This window comes from Suncus etruscus, chromosome 2 (genome assembly GCF_024139225.1).
Source record: "Suncus etruscus isolate mSunEtr1 chromosome 2, mSunEtr1.pri.cur, whole genome shotgun sequence".
NCBI classification, from domain to species: domain Eukaryota; kingdom Metazoa; phylum Chordata; class Mammalia; order Eulipotyphla; family Soricidae; genus Suncus; species Suncus etruscus.
Genome location: NC_064849.1, coordinates 54,916,329 through 54,935,428, shown reverse-complemented (window position 1 = coordinate 54,935,428; position 19,100 = coordinate 54,916,329). Strand labels below are relative to the sequence as shown.

General features: G+C 39.4%; 1 protein-coding gene across 1 annotated transcript in view; it reads left to right on the top strand.

Moving 5' to 3' along the window:
- NPAS3 (neuronal PAS domain protein 3) overlaps nt 1-19,100 on the top strand; it is a 968,248-nt gene that overhangs the window by 931,296 nt on the left and 17,852 nt on the right. Inside the window, exons 8-9 of the mRNA XM_049766578.1 lie at nt 7,357-7,550; nt 12,832-12,938. Coding sequence (XP_049622535.1) covers nt 7,357-7,550; nt 12,832-12,938 — 301 coding nt within the window. The remainder of the gene's footprint in view (nt 1-7,356; nt 7,551-12,831; nt 12,939-19,100) is intronic.

Genomic DNA, 19,100 nt, shown 5'->3' with positions numbered 1-19,100 from the left:
GGGCAAAGGCTCTTAGGGTTCAGAATTCTCTTTTGAAGAAAGTGGGTGGATTAGATTTAAGAGCAGACTAAGACAAGCCTTTGGAACTTTGAGGCAATTTTTACCTGGAATTGGCTAAACCAAAGTACTGCTCCAATTTGGATATACCTGCAGAAACCCTGCTGATTAATTCTTAAACTATTTGTTTTTAAACATAAATAGATTTATCTCTCACCATTAAAGATGGAGGGGATGACTAGTGGTACACAGGGAAGACCACTCACCCTATGGTCACAGAATTCTCTAGATCGAAACTAGATCCATAGGTATTCTCATCTAGGAAATTCTTTTTTTTTGGGGGGGGGCACACCCGTTTGGTGCTCAGGGGTTACTCCTGGCTACACGCTCAGAAATCACCCCTGGATTGGGGGGACCATATGGGACACCGGGGGATCGAACCGCGGTCCGTTCCTTGGCTAGCACTTGCAAGGCAGACACCTTACCTCTAGTGCCACCTCGCCAGCCCCAGAAATTCTTAATTTCTGTACTATAGCTTAGAAAATGTCTTCTGATAACCCAGTTCAGATTCTCTAAACCAGGACTGAATTAAAATGTTTCCTTTTCTGAATTGACATTCTTTATGCTCCACAATTTTCCTTTCCTTGTAAAGCTGCTCTATTATATTTACTTTCATGTATTTTGATAATAATTAGGAACATTTATCTTGTATCATGTATCTTGACATATCAATAATTAGAAACACACAACTATAAATATTAATTATATATCAATATTCAAAAAAATCATCTCCTACCTAGCTACCTGACTGCACAAGGAACCAGCAGGATAAAAGAGTGAGTAGAGAAATTGAGGCTTGATACTTATCTTTTTAAAAAGATAAATTTTTTTATCTTTTATTTTATTGAGACCATTGCAAATTATAAGCCTTTCACAGTTGTACTTCAGGCATAAAGAGAAAGTACATTAGGACCACTCGCACCACCAGTGTTGACCTCCCTCCACCAAAGTTCCTAGAATGCATCCCATAACTCTTCACCCTTAGCCCCTTGGCCTACCAGTGTAACAGGTTCATTTTAAATTTAAATTGTTGTGTGTTGTGTATGTAAATATTTTGGGGATTATTATGTTACTGACCCTACCCTGATCCAGTGATTGTGCCCTACCCTAGGGTGTGAGCTGGCATTCTGCCCCCACCCTAGGGTGGTACCTGATTCTGCTTCCACCATTGGGTGGTATCTGATCCCACCATTGGTTGGTACCTGATTCTGGGGGATAAAAACAAGGGTCTGTGGAAGACGAAGGGTGGTTGGCTGGAACTGAGGCTGAGACCTTGGACTTCAGTCTTGTCCACCGAATAAAGCTAACATTTCCACAAGCCTGACTGTCTGCGAGCTGTTTACCCGCCGTTTCACCTCAGAACCGTCGGCTGGACAGGGTGGCAGACGCATGCTCCGAGCTAGAGGGGAAAGGCCTCATCCTCCATCCCTCCATCAGTCAACCTCTTCAAGGGCTGACTTGCAACAGTTGTGTTTTGGGTATCTTGAGTCTATTGTCATTGACTTTGGCTTGGGTATTTAGTTCTGATTTTTTTTTTCCACAAATGACATAAAGCCACTTGACTCCTGGGCCCCAATCACTTTTTTTCTTTTCTTAATTTGTAGAAAGACACAGAAATATGAAATAAAACAAAATCAAAATGACTTCTGCAAAAGCCAAAGTAATTATGTCCCAAGGTTCTATGAAAAAGGCAGGAGCCCCTATTTAGAATATACAAATAAAATTTTTTGAAAAGGGGTGGTCACAGGGTTTTTTTTTGTTTTTGTTTGGTTTTTGTTTTTGTTTGTTTGTTTGTTGTTTTGAATAGGTACAGCAAATGTCAGGGAAATTAGAAAGGAAATACCATTGGCCTAAAAAACAGGGTTTCTCTACTAATGAAGCATACTGTCATAAAATCAACTACAGGCTCCGGGCATACTAATTGTCTCTTTTTAAAAAAAGTAATTACTTGTATGGGCACTACAGACAATGACTTGGATTGGACAAACTAGTTTGCCTGGAGCCTAGAAATGGTCTTATGTCAGGAAACTTCAGGAGTAGGGTCTCCTTGTACTTAGCCCAAAGTTTTTCCTTTCCATGACCCCCATACTTTGGTGGGCCCATGCAAATAATAATTGCCACTCTAACATTGTTTTTACAGTGCTCCTTTGACTCTAAACCTTTAAGAAACCACTAGTAAAAATGTCTGGAACTTCAAAAAAAAATGGTTTACATTAGTGTTAACATATATGCTTTTACTTACACTAGCATTCTGGGGGATAAAGGAAGGAGATAAGGGACATATGCTTGGGAACAGGGATGAAGGGAGGACAACACTGGTGGTGGAAAGGCCCTCATTTATTGTCACTGTGTATTTGTAATTCACTTTGGCAACAATAAAAAAAATAATAATAATATCTAGAAAAAAGTAAATACTAGAGGGCAAGGAACTTCTTGTCCTATTTAGAAAAAACATAACTTACTTTAGGCTCCCTCTCTCTCTCTCTCTCTCTCTCTCTCTCTCTCTTTTTCTCCCCTCCACAGGTAATTCCACATTTCTTAGCTTAACTCTCACCTCCAGAAAAAAAAAATCAATGTTCAGATATTTGCAAGGAAATCTTTGTCCCCACTCTAGTGATTGCTTTACAGTTAACATTCCCAGTTATTATCAGTATCCCATTATCATTCCCTATATTCTGAGTTATCATTATCATCTTCTTTCTGCAAAATAGGATCAAAAATTAGAATGTTGTTTCTCTCCATATCCCACACCCATCTGTATTGTTTGTAGCTGCAATTTTTATCTCTGCTGACACCAATCTGGATTCTATTGGGGTTCCCAGGTAGTCCTGATAGAAAGGAGTTATAATATAAACAAGAACTTACCTAGAAATCCCCTTCACCATTTTATGTTCCTATCTTAGACTCTACTGCCAGTTTCTCCTTGCCTTATTGTTCCATTCAAAAGTATTTCCACCAACCCTAAATTCCTAAAATTCAAATTATATACTGTTCATATGAATAATACTCATTACTTAATAAAAAAGAAGTATTTATAGTGTATATACTATATACAGACAGATACCTGTGTGCTTGGGACACATTTTCATTTACTCTGTTCAGCCTATCTAGATGGCTTGGAATGTCTTCTACCCTAGAGAATCTATTTACCTTCTCTTCAGTACAATTTGGACATAATTTTTCCTCAGGCTTTATTCTTGCATGAAAAATGCTCTGATAGAATTAGTTCTATCTCATGGCCTCTAGATATGAGGATTTTTAAAGGTATCCTTGGTGACTCCAATGTGTAGCAATGTTGAATCACTGGGAACTAAAAATTCGAAGTTCATTAGTCAGATATTTTCTTATAGTAGGTGTAACTCTATAGAAACCTAAAGAAACAAGGAGGGACCTTAGAAATGTCTCAGTGGCTGAAGTGCCTACCTTGAAATTATAAAGCCAGAAATTCAACCCCCACGACTTGTCCATATGTGTTAAGGCACTGTATAAGGGCACTCCTGCCCAGGACTCCTGGCACTACTACAAGGTGTGATCTCCCAGCACGAAGACAGGTGTAATCATACACCACAACAGAAATATGTGAGCCCTACTCATCACAATGACAGCAAAGAAGGAGGCAAATAAATTAAACTAGCAAGCAAACAGACCAGCTAGTAACAAATGTTAGGATCTCCGAGGGACAAATATATGTGAATCTATGTATCTTTGACCTATATCCAGGATGGAGAATCATTTTTGTAATTAGATATAGTGTCACCTCCCAATATTTTTATGTTATAAATATTATATGCATTTCCTCCAACTGGGTATCTGTAAGCTCTTTAGGTTGGATTTACCCTGGAAACCAGCAAGGATCCTTGCAGAGAATCTGTTTCAGATACAAAGAACCATTCAGTGCCCTTTGATGCCCCTCTATGAAAACACAGACCAATTTTACAGAGTACTTGTCTTCTCACTCCTAAGTTTTTTCATCTCTAATTTAGTGACCTGGGAACTCAGAAAATCTTTGCAGACTTGAGCTATGCTATGTCATGGCTAGGGTTAGAACCCAGCTTTTGGAAAATGCAATTTCTTCACAATCGTAGGCCTTAAAAACAACTAGTGTAGAAAAAAAACTGTGTTAGGCATGCTGTCAGATATTTTTAAAAATTTGGAAGTAACCTGTCATATAATGTAGAAATGCTATGGATATTTTGAAAATAAAAAAAATAAAAAAGTTTTAACCTTCAAATTAATTATGATATCATTTCTTCTCCTTAGTGCCACTGTCCCTTACTCCCGAGATGTATACGCGCGCGCGCGCGCGCACACACACACACACACACACACACACACACACACACACACGTACGCACGCACGCACGCACACACACACCTCTTTCATCTTTTCTTGATAACTGAATAATTACTGTGCTGATAATTTTCTTAGTTTTAAAAAACTCTTCTTTAGTTTAAGCGATTTCTTAAAGACCTTCAAATAACCTGAACTGTTTGTTAGAAGGGTTCAGATACACTGGTTTTAAAGGTTCATATGCAGTTTACTTAAAGTAATACATTGACATCAGGTATAAAATTCTAGTATTTCATTCAAGATTAATATGCACATAAAATACATAAAATGCATACAAGCATAGCAAAGTTAAGATGACATTCACACAAGATCTAGAAACCTAGATTTGAAGCTCTTTTTGAGATTTGTAACTTGACAAGCGATATACTTTACAGCGCTTCTTACCTCACATTTTTTTCATCTAACAGCTTAGTTCCTATTTTTCAAAATAAGGCATTGCATGATCACTTACCATAATAATTCGTATGTTAGGCATTTAGTTATTAATCAGTCCTTATCTGTTTTATTCAATATTTTATGCTATTTTTGACCACACCCAATGCTTCTAAATGTTACTTCTCTCTCTAAGGTATGGCAGACACTCCTGGACCTGCTCAAGGGACCACATGGTGCCAGAGATCCACTGTGGATCTCTTGCCTACAAAGTCTGATAGTCCACTGAGCTATCACAAAAAAAAAAAAAAAATCAACATTTTAGAAGCAAATAGTACTTGAATGAAATATGTAGACTTCTTTACAATTGAAAGTGTTTATCTCCCCTTATCTTCTTGGTGCATTTTTATAGCTCTTATCCCCATTTCACAGAAAAGGAAATTGAAATGCAAAAAACTTGAGTGACTTTTTTTAGGGTAACACAGTAATGACAAATCCAGATCCATCTTTTGACCCTAACACCTCCCTGACCACATGCAAAGCTAAAGATCAGAGGCCAGGAAATCAGATGCACAGATGCACAGATGCACAGACAACCCCCCCCCCCCCCGAAGAACTTCTCAACATGTTTTCTACCCACAAGCCTTTAGATAGCTTTGGAATAGAATACCAAGTAGGGATATATATAGCTTATCATTTCTGGGTATGTGTTTTCCTGAACACTTATAGGCCTTGTGTTGTTCCAAGCAGAGGAGTGTTCCTGATGCAACCAGACAGATAATGATAAATGAACATCTATGAGCCTTGCTAGGAGGAGGACCAGGAACTATGCACACCCCTCCTGCGAAGTCAATCCCACTTCTATCAGCTATTGCTTTATGAGTTAATGAGGTCTTGCAGAACTGTGTGTCTGCAATGGGGTTTAGCATCCTTGCCTCTAGGAACATTTTCAAATATTCATAAGGTAACTCATCTGACCAAAGCTTAAAGCAAAGGTGCATTAAGTATGAATTTAGTAAACTTCCAGTGTAGGTGGTCAAAGAGCTGCTCCTGAAATCATTTCAATAATCTTCTGCATTGGTATTACTAGACCTGCAGCCCTGCACAGTTGTAAAGGGGACTTGGAAGTAGTATCATTAGGGCTGGAACTCTAAAGGGCTAACCCCTAAGCTCTGATCTTGCTACTTGACTGACATAATGTTTCTTGCTTTTGTAAAACTAAATAACTGAAAGAAAACAAAACAGGTAAGGATTTTTGGCCAAGCACCTATGACAGAGAGCAGATACTAGATTGTATTGTTCCTTGGTTTCCTCCTGTTAAACAAGGAAAAGGTGACTTTCAGAATGTATCTGTGGGTGATCAGTGAGGCATCAAGAAAGGCAAAGTAAATGTGCAGACAAGGGGTGCTATTAAACTGAGCTTTGCCAGGTGGTGAATGTCAGTAACTCTCTATGGCTCTGTGTTAAGGGTCCCCAACAATGGGAACTCGGCTGGAGTATAGGTGTACTAGCGTGCTCACACACACTCACACACACACACTCACACACATATACACGCTTCCTTACATCATTCTGAAATATAGCCACATATTTGCTTCATACTTTCCAAGCGTTTATGCTTTTGTTTCTCTAAAACATCTTTTAGGGAAGTTACATTATGAACCTTCTTCCTAAGCCAGGACTTTATGAAATATGTCTTTGTAAAATAATAATACACACTTTAAATGTGATATTGAGAAAATGATTTTGTTTGTGGCGGACTCATCTACATTTTCCATGGTCTACTTTGTCTAAGAAACCAGAACTTCAGCCCAGTAATCTCTCTCCCCTATTTCTGGTAAAGTACCTCGGAACTATCTCCAACATGTGAGGCTTCCTGACCATTTTTGCCCAAGCTCCAGAAATGACTCTAACACCAAATCTTTCCACCTTTCCTGTGCAAGCACTGCACTAAATCACAGGGCTGGGCATGCAGACTAGCTAGGTCCTAGAGGACCTGTTCGTTTACTTAGTCATTGGCTTTTGTAGTATCAGTCCTCAAGTGAAGTAAGTTCTGAGCCAGCCACATTTCTGAGAGAAGATAAATGTAAGAGTTTTCTTCTGTATTTCAATGTTTAAGATTATGAACATTTTATCTGGTTATAAACTCCCAGGTGTGGAGCTAGAGCAATAATACAGTGGGTAGAGCACTTATTTTGCAAGTGCCCAATCTGGGTTTGATATGCAGAACAGCATGTGGTGCTCTTCTGAGCCCTGCCAGAAGTGATCACTGAGCACAAAGTCAGGAAATAACCCTGTACATTGCTAGGTATAGCCCACAAATCAATATTGTGTATTTGTGCATATATACATACACGGATATAAAATTCCATATTTAGACAAAAAGGTCCTGAAAAATCACAATAGTTTAGTTATAAGACTAATACTGTCTTGAGAAATGAGCAGAGAATATTACTATTTATTTCTCTGCTTCAAGAATATTGAGGATACTTTGAGCACCATTATGATGCATAAAGTACAAATGAATTTTGGCTTTTGCAGAGGTCATCTTGACTTTATTTAATGTTCTATTTCAGGTGATTCACATCACAGGCCGGCTACGACTGAGGGTGTCCTTATCCCACGGGCGGACCGTCCCCAGCCAAATCATGGGTCTTGTGGTGGTGGCCCATGCCCTGCCTCCCCCCACCATCAATGAAGTCAGAATCGACTGCCACATGTTCGTCACACGAGTAAACATGGACCTCAATATCATTTACTGTGAAAATAGGTACTTTGATTTTGTTTAACTTGCCTTTTTGTGCACTGCATCTTAGCGAAGATGAATATTCTCAACTGTCTAAAGGATTTGACTCTCCCCATGAGACTCTCTATAAATCCTCATTTCATTTGAAATGGCTGCTTGGATGGGCACCAAGTATGTGTTGTACTTAAAATGTACATTGCTTCCCTCATTTAGTTCAGAGACAATAGAATGAATTGGGCAGATATTATATGCCATCATGGAGGCCCATTTGGGCAGTGAAGGCAAGGAAAGAAAAGGCCCAAGACATTATGGGCAAATGAGACAAAGTTTCTGCCATGACCCCAGACAGACCCACTTCCTTACTTTAGCCTGGACCCAGCCTCAGCATAGTCAGTGTTCACACAGGCTTGTAGCAGCTTGTCTCAGTTCATTCAAGCTGCTCTGACAAGTGGTTGAGTAAATAGGAAACATTAATTCTCCTAATTCTGGAGGTTGGAAAGATGATGGTGTGGGCTGATTAGGCTCCCAACAAAAATCTTTCTGGTTTCCTTCCTGTTCGGTCCTCACTGTATATTGTTCTATCCTCACTTGATCTGTCCTACTTGAGAGGTGGGGATGAGAGGCTGAAATGAGAAAAAACGGTGAGAGACAGAGCTATCCAGTCTCTCAGTCTTCTACTGACTCCCTTTCTGGAAGCACCCCTGGGAGCACTCATCTAACCTTAATTACCTCCAAATCCCTTCACACTGAGGAATTCACACTGAGGAATTCACCCATAGCTGAATTTGGGAAGAGGTGCGAGGACGCCAACATTTAATCATAGCACATGTGGCAAACAAACTAGAACCTGAGTTCACAGAAGGAGGACAAGGAAATTCAGAAAGCAATTTAGGAAAGCTGTGTCATCCTCAGCACTTTTATAAATTAAAAAATAACAATCATGACTCATCACATACATGTCTTGCCAGTTGTCACTCAAGACCAAATTTTTTGTAAAAGCCCTTTTTAGCCTTTGGTTAAAAAGTTCATTTTTTCCATTAAGCACAAAGCAAGGGACAAGGAAATGGGACAATGCCCCTTCAGACCTTTCACCTAGAAGTCACCAGCCCATCATCAGACTGATTTGAAGAAAAAGAATCACGGAGAGGAATGATGGGATAAAGAGGAGCTGGGCAAAGTATGGGAAGCATAGGGACTAAAGCTGTCCCCAGGGTCCCAAAGAAGAATGACCTTGTCTATGTGGGAGGATGTGTTCATGACACAGACTGTTGTCAGATAGGAAGTGTCTATTCACAAGGGGAAATGAAGGAATGGCCAGCTGGCATAGGTAATTGACTCCCCAGGAACTCAACAAGTGAAATTCAAGAGTTTCCTGTTTCAGTCCCTAGGGAAGTATGAAAGACTGAATGAGAAGTACCTACCATTTCTGTTTGGAATTTGATTCATCAAAAAAAGATAATCAGTAGGGAAAATACTCCCATGAGCCTCTTAATATTCAGTGGAATAAAGAATAACCTGAACCTCTTAATATTATTTAATAGCTCTAAAATGATTTTTCAACTTTTGTTGATGTGTATTTAAAAATTATCATCCGAGCTGTACAAATTACTCAGATAAAATTTGTTCTGGATTGGCCAAAGAATATCAGAAAAGACAAATTAGATAGATGGCATGAATAATAATAAAGATGCTAAAGGGGATTTAGCACTCAACACCTCAACATGATGAGCAATGACCAAAGGTGATTAGCTCTCCTCTCCATTCTCCCCAATTCTCTTATCTTCAGATAAGTCTGAGAGTGGCTGATCACTTATAGAAACCCTTCCAATTAAGCATCAGGAAAATATGAATTAGATCAGCTGGTTTCAAAGCTACTTTCTCTGGGGTTCTCTCTGCTGTTGATTTTTTTTCTTCTTCTTCAGCAGGCTATGACAAGGTAGTCAGTCAGAATAACCACTGAGCAGGAAGTTTTATACAATAGGCAACCATGAAAACACAATTATAGCCCACAATGCTCTTTGTTCTTTGATTGAAAATGAGAATGCAGGGCTGGAGTTTGAGCCCAGGGAGGCAGAAAGTCAAAAGATGCACTGTGGCTTTTATTTTCAGAAGACCTCAGTCAGCTCCCTTGACTTACCACCAGCATATGCTCAAAAACAACAACAACCAAAAAAGTAGAATCTTGACTTATTTACCCAGAACTTATAATTGTCTTCTCAAGAACATCATTTAATTTTTGCTGTTGTGGTGGTCATAGATTAATTGCTTTTAGGGGAGCTGTGTGTGTTTGTGTGTGTGTGTGTTTGTGTGTGTGTGTGTGTGTGTGTGTGTGTGTGTGTGTGTGTGTGTGTACCACATCCAGCAATGCTCGGTAGTTACTCCTGGCTTCTGCATTCAGAAATCACTCCCACTGGTGCTCAGGGGCCATATTGGATGCTGAGAATCAAACACACATTGACTATGTACAAGTTATGTGCATTATCTGATGTACTATCTCTCCAATTCCAGATTAATTATGCAGACATCATTGATCTGAGTGCTTTGTGGTACCTCCTCTATTACTTGGGACCCACTTTCTTTTCTTTCTTCCCATTAAAAAAATATACAGTGGTAGAGTGTTTACCTTGCATGCTGCCAACCCAGAATAAACCCGGGATCAATCCCGGCAACCAACATGGTCCCCCAAGCCTGCCAGGAGCGATTTTTGAGCTCTGAGTCAGGAGTAACCTCTGCGAGCCGCCAGGTGTGTCCCATAAACCCAAAAATAAATGAATAAAATAAAATAAATAAAAATATGTACATAAAATATATACACCTGTATATATATATATATATATATATATATATATTTATAAAATCTCACAGTCCCCTATTTGCCAATTCAACACAGTAATGTTTCCCAGTTGAAGATGATAGTAATGCAAAAGTTGATGTTTGCGGAACTGCATATGTGGAAATAGCTTGTGTGTAATATTGTGTCTTTTTGTTTGTTTGTTTGTTTGTTTTTGGGTCACACCAGCAGCACTTGGGGATTACTCCTGGCACTATGATTAGAAATCGCTCCTGGCAGGCTCAGGGTACCATATGAAATGCTGGGATTTGAACCACCAACCTTCTGTACGCAAAGCAAACGCCTTACCTCCATGCTATCTCTCCGGCCCCACATTGTGTCATTTTAATTTCACTCATACATCCAATCTTTTGGGTTGCTTTAAAAAAAGAAACTGAGGCTTGGAGTAAAAAATGTCGTCAGGATTCTGATCCTGGGACTGAAGAAATAGTGCAGGGGTTAAGATACTTGCCTGGCTTAAGGCCAACCCAAATTGATTTCTGACATCAGATGTGGTGTTGAAGCTCCTCTAGGACTGAGCCCTGAGCACAAAGCAATGAGTCAAGTCCTAAGCACAGCTGAGTATAACCCAAACTCCCCACCAAAAAAAAAAGGATTATACCCATATGTGAATCATCAAGAGAAGTGCAACACTGAGATGTGTAGGTCCACAGGAAACTCTTGTAATATGGTGGGTCCAATAGGTTATATCATTAAGTCAGTGTAGGGGTCACTTCACCCTGGGTTTGTGTCATTATATCTTACAATGATTGAACAACAATGAACTCTCCAAACAATGCATTTCTCAGGCTGTATCCCCTCACAAAGCAATGCATGGCCTTGTGGAAAGAGAACTGTCAGCAGAGTCCCCAAGGCTCTGGGTCATAGAAGCACATCCATCAGTTTGAATGATTTTATTCAAATTAAACATAAACACAAGAAATGATTTTCCAAAATAATTAAGTGGCTTTTCCTGAGCTTCATTATTTAACTAGAGAGTGGCTAATGAGAAGGAAAGCTGGGGTCTTGACTGTGCAGGCCCCTCTTCTCTAAGTTTTTTGGGAAAGCTTTGGGCAAAACCAACACTGATGCTCACAGAGGATCTAGCCTTTTGAGAAACACCAATGTGGGCCTTTGAATATTCTTGTTCTCTCATTTGCAAAAAGTGGGGTATAAGTTGCATTTAAGAAGCAGCTGATGGCTCTGGGAAAATATTGAAAAAATTCTCCCAACTAGTAGCATATATTATCTTATAGTTTTGGTTTTTGGAACACACCCAGCAGTGTTCAGGGGTTATTTCTGGCTCTGTGTTCAGAAATCTCTCCTGGCAGGCTTGGAGGACCACATCAGATGCTGGGAATGAAACCTGGGTCCATCCTGAGTTGGCTGCATGCAAGGCAAAAATGCCCTACTGTTGTGCTGTGGCTCTGGCCCCTGGTAGCATATTTTAATTCTATTTCTTATTAGTCTCTTTCTTGTGTCCCCGTCTTGTCAGAGTGGAGTATAGATTTAATGGCCCAACAGTATCTCATGATTTCCTTAAACATGTCATGGCTAAAGATCCACTTCATATTCAAATCTCTCAAAAGTCATAAACCATTAAAAGCAGAGGAACAGTAAAGAAAATAAAGTAGCCCACAGTTGATTCTATTTTGGACTGACCAAAGGCATCTGTCCTCAGACAGAGAAAAGCAGAGCTAGCGTTTGGACATGGCAATGTAAAGAAGGCAGACTCCCCAGTATGTTTTCTAGTTTTTGTTCTTTCTTGTGTGCTCCTGCCTGAGGACAGCGACGTCTGGGCAATCAATGACAAAGGCTTATACACGTTCTGTGGAGCCTGGAAGAGCTACTGAAATGGTTTCAAAGTTGCTATGAGGAATCCACCACAAAGTGCCAGTTAAAAGGACTGGTTGAGAAAACTGCGCTCCCCAATGACTCAGACTAGAAAAGCTAACACCCCCAGGCATCTGTATGTCTCAGCATTTAAATTATATCCCTTGAAATGCCAATTTGGACTTTGTGCCAAGAAGCAGTTGAGGCCCTTTTTCATGGAAATATCGAATAGAAGACCAATCTGTTTAAATGAAAGGTATCTTTAATCATTCAGTCTAAACATAACATGTTTTTATTTTATTATGTAACCTTAAATTATCTTGGCCTCTAATGAGGATCTCACTTGCTACTCATTCCCAGTAATTCCGTGGAATTATGTTGTCTAAATGTGTATTCTGATGCCAAAAAGGAAAAACCTATCTAATTATTTAAGCAGTTGTTTGATGTAGCCTGTTTCCCACTGGAAAAAAAAATCTGTAATACCTTAAAGACAATAATCTTATCTATAAAGGGTTTTTCCTCAGAGTGCTTAGTGCTCACTGGTCCCCTGGTATCATGAATATTGTCATTAGATTGTTTCCTAGTCATGTGACCGTTGCTGTATGTACCTGTTCTGAAACTTCACCTGTGTTCTTTTTGTAGGATTAGTGATTATATGGATCTGACACCTGTAGACATTGTAGGGAAGAGATGCTACCACTTCATCCATGCAGAAGATGTTGAGGGCATCCGGCACAGTCACTTGGACTGTAAGTACCTCCCATGTGAGAGACACAGGTGGGCTCCTCCCTCTGGATGCTTGTGTGGCTTAAGTGTTACTTTTTTCCTGCTAGTCTCCCCTGTATGTTTGAGATGCCTGTCAGCATGCAGTGAAGAGAAGGAAGACATCAATCACTTCCACTTGTGCTAGAATTAAATTGAAAGTTGGACCTCAGACCCCAGAAGTGTCTGGCTCAGAAGGCACTCCCCTAGGATGCTGTGGTTTCTTGTGCTCCCTCTCCCAAGAAGTGACAGGGTAGCCTTGGTCTTAAGTGCTTTCTTGACCCTCTCAAGTTCTAGAGAGCTATTTATACTCTGCAATTTGGAGTTGTACATCTAAAATAGATACAGGAGCTCAAAGAGACCAGCACCAATAAAAATTCCTCTAATAATAGATATTAGTAAGGGGGGAAGGAAACCCACTCTGGGTTATGGCAGCACTCCAGAAAGAGTTTTTTCTCTGGATTTCTAGAGAAAGGGTTTTTTAGTGAAACAGGTGCTCCCACCTCCTGATACCAGGAGGAGAAATACTAATTTCAGCTGTTAATTCAGTTCTCAGCTCCTGAGTCATAGCAAAGTTGACATCTTGAAAAGTTAGGGAAGTTAGCAGATCCAGCAGGGTTGGAGTTAAAAAGTAGCACTTGCCATCTCCTCAGGCAGTTTTTCTGCTGATTCATAGGGCTATGTACACTGTACAACAAGGGGTCTGACAGTCCCAGGCAATCAGGGGACTGATTTCATGGATCCTAGGAAGGGCCTCCCACCCTTTCCCAAGCAGAGGTTTCTCTGTGATCAGTCATACCAAGGATCAAATCCAGGACCTTACCTATTCAAGGTAGGTGCTCTACCACTGAATCACATCCCAAACCAGACATAATTGGCTTACTAATAGTTAGCTTTGTGATTAGTGGTGTCAGGGATCAAACCCAGGGCCTCAAACCTGCAAGTCTCTACCTTTGAGCTATGTCTGTGCCTGATCCCTGGCTATGTCTGTGCCTGATCCCTGGCTTTCATTATAACAGGTCCCGGGGCCAGAGGATAGTACAGATAAGTCATTTGCATGAAATACAGGTTCACTCTTCAGCACTGTATATAGTTCCCTGAGCAGTGCCAGGAATAATCTTTGAGCACAGAATCAGGAGTAAGTCCTGAGAACTTCTGGTTGCATGCCCCCCCAATAAATAATATTTCAGATGAAGTTATATGTTCTACAACATTGTATTACAATGTTGATAAGATGATAAAAAACCATTTTCCAGGTTGAAAGAAAAAACATTAGTTGAGAATCTGTGATCATCCTAAAATCATTTATTTCAACATGAAGTTTCCAGAACCCCCCTGGACAAAGTTCATCAAGGACTTTGTGTGTATGCAAGATGCCACAAATGAAATGGTGTGGCTAAGCCAAAGTTTTCCCATGGATATACCACCCAAAATAAATCACCCCCTGTATTTACTTCCTCTCCTGATTCTTGTCATGGTTGAGGATAACTGCTTCAGAATTTCTCTGCCTTTTGCAGTGTTTGCTTGTTTCAAAATCAGTTCTTCAAAAGCTTAAGGGAGAAGGATAGAGAGAAGAGAGAAGAGAGAGAGTGAGAGAGAGAGAGTGAGAGAGAGAGAGAAAAAGAGAGAGAGAGAGAAGAGAGAATAAACTGGCCAAAATCTCAGAGATCATCTTGTCCTGTGTTTCAACCTTGGGTTAACAACACTGACATAGAACCAGGTTCTGTGTTATATGGGATCGAGACCAAGGCTCAGGGAAAGAACTGCCTTCAGTAGATTACACTTGAAACACAATATGAATTTATGTCTGGGTACTGTACACCAGGGGCTTAGGAAATGTACTTGTTGCTAAGAATGAATGGGTGTTGTATTTCTCCAAAGCAGATGGCTCTTCAATTAATTTCAATTAATTGGAAAACAAAATGATGCAGTTTCTTGAAAAGAACCACCAGATTCCTATTCTAAGTTGGGAATTTGGAAAACATAGAGAAAAATTGGGACCTTTAGAGGAAACCAAGGTATAATTTTGGACTAGTAAATAAAAGAGACCAAGAGTTTAAAAATGAATACAATCCTGAGAGACACTATCACTGATCATATCAGCATGATAGAGGAGGGGATAGAGGAGATAGAGGGAAGTATTTTGATTTTGGAATCTTAATTGAGGTCAAAATTACAAATCTGATTCTAACAACAACAAAACTTTGCCACCCTCAGTTATGATTTGTAAAATGACATGTGATCTCCCTAGGATTTGATTTACAGCTGGAAGAAACACAATTCTGTGGGAACAGTGAGCTAGAGCAGTTCATTTCTTCCCATAAAGCAAAGGCCTCCAATAAATATGTCTGGTGCCACTTTTTCCAATCTTTCTTTATCTCATTTTCAGTAACCAGAATAATTTGAGGTGCTGAAAATAAACATCTCCACCAGTCATTATTGTGCTAGTCTTCTAATTTTTCTGGTATCTTGCCAGCTAATAAACAGAGATGGGTATGCTTTCAAATTCCATGATTTTTTTCATTACTTGATATTGACATACTGGCTATTACTTTATGATTTAGCCCACTAACAATGATTGAGTTCACTCTTTCAACTCATATACATGACTTCTAATTTTAGGTTCTTTTAATAACCTTAAACACATGAAAAACAAATAGAATGATCTGATAAATCTGCACACTAAAATACACTTCACATATTTAGCTATCACGCTGTGGAATAACTCCACAATGTCAAGTAGCACACAATTAGTAAAACTGTAGGGGGAGGAAAGGAGTGTTTTGATCCTGAAGAATTTTGATCCTAATCAGATTGAAATTTCAACGTTCTTGTAGTGCTTAATATCTTCAATCACACATACACACACACACACACAATCAAACTGATACCAATGTCAGATTTTACATTCTGTGACTAAAATAAAATGCTAAAATATACAAATGCATCTTGTTTTGTACAATAAACATTAACATCATTCTAAAGTAAAATTGAGTCTAAAATCATGTGATGGAATGTCTGATGTTTACCTAATTCTAAAACCAAAGCCATCCCAGTAACAAAATGACAGAGCATGTAATAAGTCTTGGATGTGTAAACATTGGAAGAAAAGGCAAAAAGCCAGAATAGCATCTTGCTTGTCCAAAGCCCTAGGCTGTTACTGAAAGATGCTTCAACTGTGCCTTCTTGGCAGGAGAAGGTCACAGTGACATGGAAGCTGCTCAAGAATAAGATAGAATTCTAAAACAAAAGGGTGGTTAAAAAATAAACCACATTAACTATTTAGCTTTTCTTCCTAGAGCTATGGCACAATTCCTGTTTCTGCTATGAAAGGCAGGTTGTAGTTATAACGGATAGTATTTCTGATAATTTGATATCTGCCTTATGCCTAGGTTTTTTGGATGAAACTTTTAAAAAAAGATTCAAAAGTGTTTGATAACTTGAAGATAAATAACTATCTTTATCTCTTACATCTTTTTCTTAGCATAGGCATCTGTAAATCCATGAACTTGTGTCTAGAATAAGAAAAATAAAAGAGAATCTCAGCTGCACCAGGATTTGACAACTCTGATAAATTAAACCAAGAACTTTGGACCAGCCACTCTCCCACTAGGTTAACACAAGATGCCTGATAGTTCACTGGATTTCAACATAAAAAATCACCAAGAATAGCATTATCTATTCCAACATGGTGGCTTAGTGATAGTAAACTGAAATTCTAAGACCATGTGGGGGTATTTTAGTGTACCTTATACTGAGCAAAGACCTGTTTTTCCATTTCTTTAAGCCACCTACCTCCCTAGTGGCACTGAACAAAATATCATTTATTCCTCAAGCCAAATTAATTAAAAACACTTCAAACTTTGAATCTAAAGTCATGGATTATTAGTAATAATAGGAGAATCATAACTGCTCACCCTCCAATTTTCAGGAGGTATTGACACAGCCCTCCTTGTCTTCCTAGGATTCACCTTTCAGACACTGAGAGGAGGTAGCTAATAGAATGGTTTTGGAACAGGCATATACTTGGTCTTTGCCTGTAGTCATGAAAATAGAAGGTAACCCTGAATGTTAAGCCAAACAACACCTCTCAGTTCCTTTAAATCTAGCCTTTGGTCTAGAGAAAAGAATGAACTCTATCTTCAGATTGCCTTAAGGTGCTTCCTAGGTCAAATCTGTAAGAATGCTTTAAAACCTTAGTGGCCTGAGGGAAGACTGCTTTTCTCTTCTTCCTTTTAAGGTCTGCAGCTAGACTCAGGCTTTGGGGCTCTGGGACTTTAGAGAAGGAGCTTCGGAGGACATAGTGGCCTTTGTCCCTTCCTAGAACTGTACCCAGTATGAGGACATTGAAATGTGTTATTTAAACAGAACTCTAGTTTGTCAAAAGAGATCATGGCTGAGCAAAAGGCCCAGGCCACTCTGGTTCTGGGGATGGTGTGGGGTTAAAAAATATAATAGCACAAGTGTTGATTTTCTAATTACAAAATTCTGTATTTCCTAACAAAACTAATGCTATACAGCTACCTGGCATAATGCATTCCATGCTGTTTTGCATCAATAACCCCCACACTTCCCTCCTGAAGGCGTCTCATCGCCAAATGCAAGCCGACTGCTTAATGCAGGACTAATTAGTATATCCCATTCCAGTCTGCAGGCCCTCCATTGTAATTCCTTCCCAGCTCATTTTTTTCCACAACCGAGCATCAATCAAAGTAAGTGCCCTGCCTGCCTAGGAAACACAAGATGTCCTCCATGCATTTGTCATCTGCCACACAAACAAAGGGGGATTTAATTGTTGATTTGGGTGTGCAGCCATTGCACATAGTAAAGGAAGCTGCAAGTGGAGGAGGAAAGGAAGCTATAAAGTTTGTTTGGGTGGGCCAAATGCAGGTAGCACAGAGAATTCTAGTTTCTGGTCTTTTTTTTTTTTTAATTTAAGGGAAGGGTCTTCAGAGATTTAGCTGCACTTTGGTCATTGGTCAGACTTTTCCCAAAGCAAATGAGTTTTTCTTCTTCTTCCCTATGAATATAAAAACTCTCATGACAGTTACCACATGGAACAGCTACCATAGCTGCTAATTTGAGAAGGCAAGTCTGCCTACATATCTCATGTGCCTGCTTGTCCTGAACCAGACTTTTACACAGAAATAAAGAAAGGCAGGTTTTGTGCAGGAAGTAAATTGGTATTATTTTATATGATGTGTTTTGCTTTTTTTTGTTGTTTTTGTTTTGTTTTTTGGTTTGGGGGCCACAACCTGCAGTGCTCAGGGGTTATTCCTGGCTCTGTGCTCAGAAATCGCTCCTGACAAGGTCAGGAGATGATAAGGGATGCTGGGAATCAAACCTGGGTCAGCCCCGGATCAGTTGGGTGCAAGGCAAATGCTCTACCACTGTGCTATTGATCCGACCATACCATGCGCTTTGTTTTGCAAGTACTGGTTTTGGTTTTCGGGCTCAAGGGAAGCAAACAAAGAGGAGAGAGACCAACAAGGGCCTAACTCTTGGCCGAGTGTCCTGCCAAATAGCAGTAGGAACAATCTCTTGGGAGATTGTAAAAATGCAGAATTTTAGGTCTATCCCAGTCAACTGAATTCCAGTCTGCAAGTACCACTATCTCTAGCTGACTCACAATTATATTGCAGTTTGAGAAATACTAACAATATTGGTATTTAGGAGGCATTATAATAAGTGAAATAAAAGTAAGCACAAATTAGAACTAAAGAGATGAGGACTCAAAGGACTGGAATATATGCCTGAGAAGAAGCCTTGAATTCAATCTGTGGCATTATTACCATTCCTCCAAGCACTGCTGATACCACCGGGCTCTACTAACACAGCATCAGGCCATAAAAGCAGGCCAAGGATAATTGAGAGGAAGCCCAAACAATATGAATGACTTCATTTTAATCTCAAAATAGATATATTTTAGTTGGAGACAACTCATGTTCACTCCAACTCTAAGTAAATATCAGTAGTGAATTGGCTTTGAGGAAATCTCAATCAGTATTCAAATAAAGCAAATATCTATTACTTATTTAAAAAAACACAACATACCTACAGTTTTGATTATTAGTAGAGAAATATAGCATAAACTTGTAGGAATAATCCTCTTAGTAATAAAATGAAATCTTTAGCTTTTTCTCCTAGGT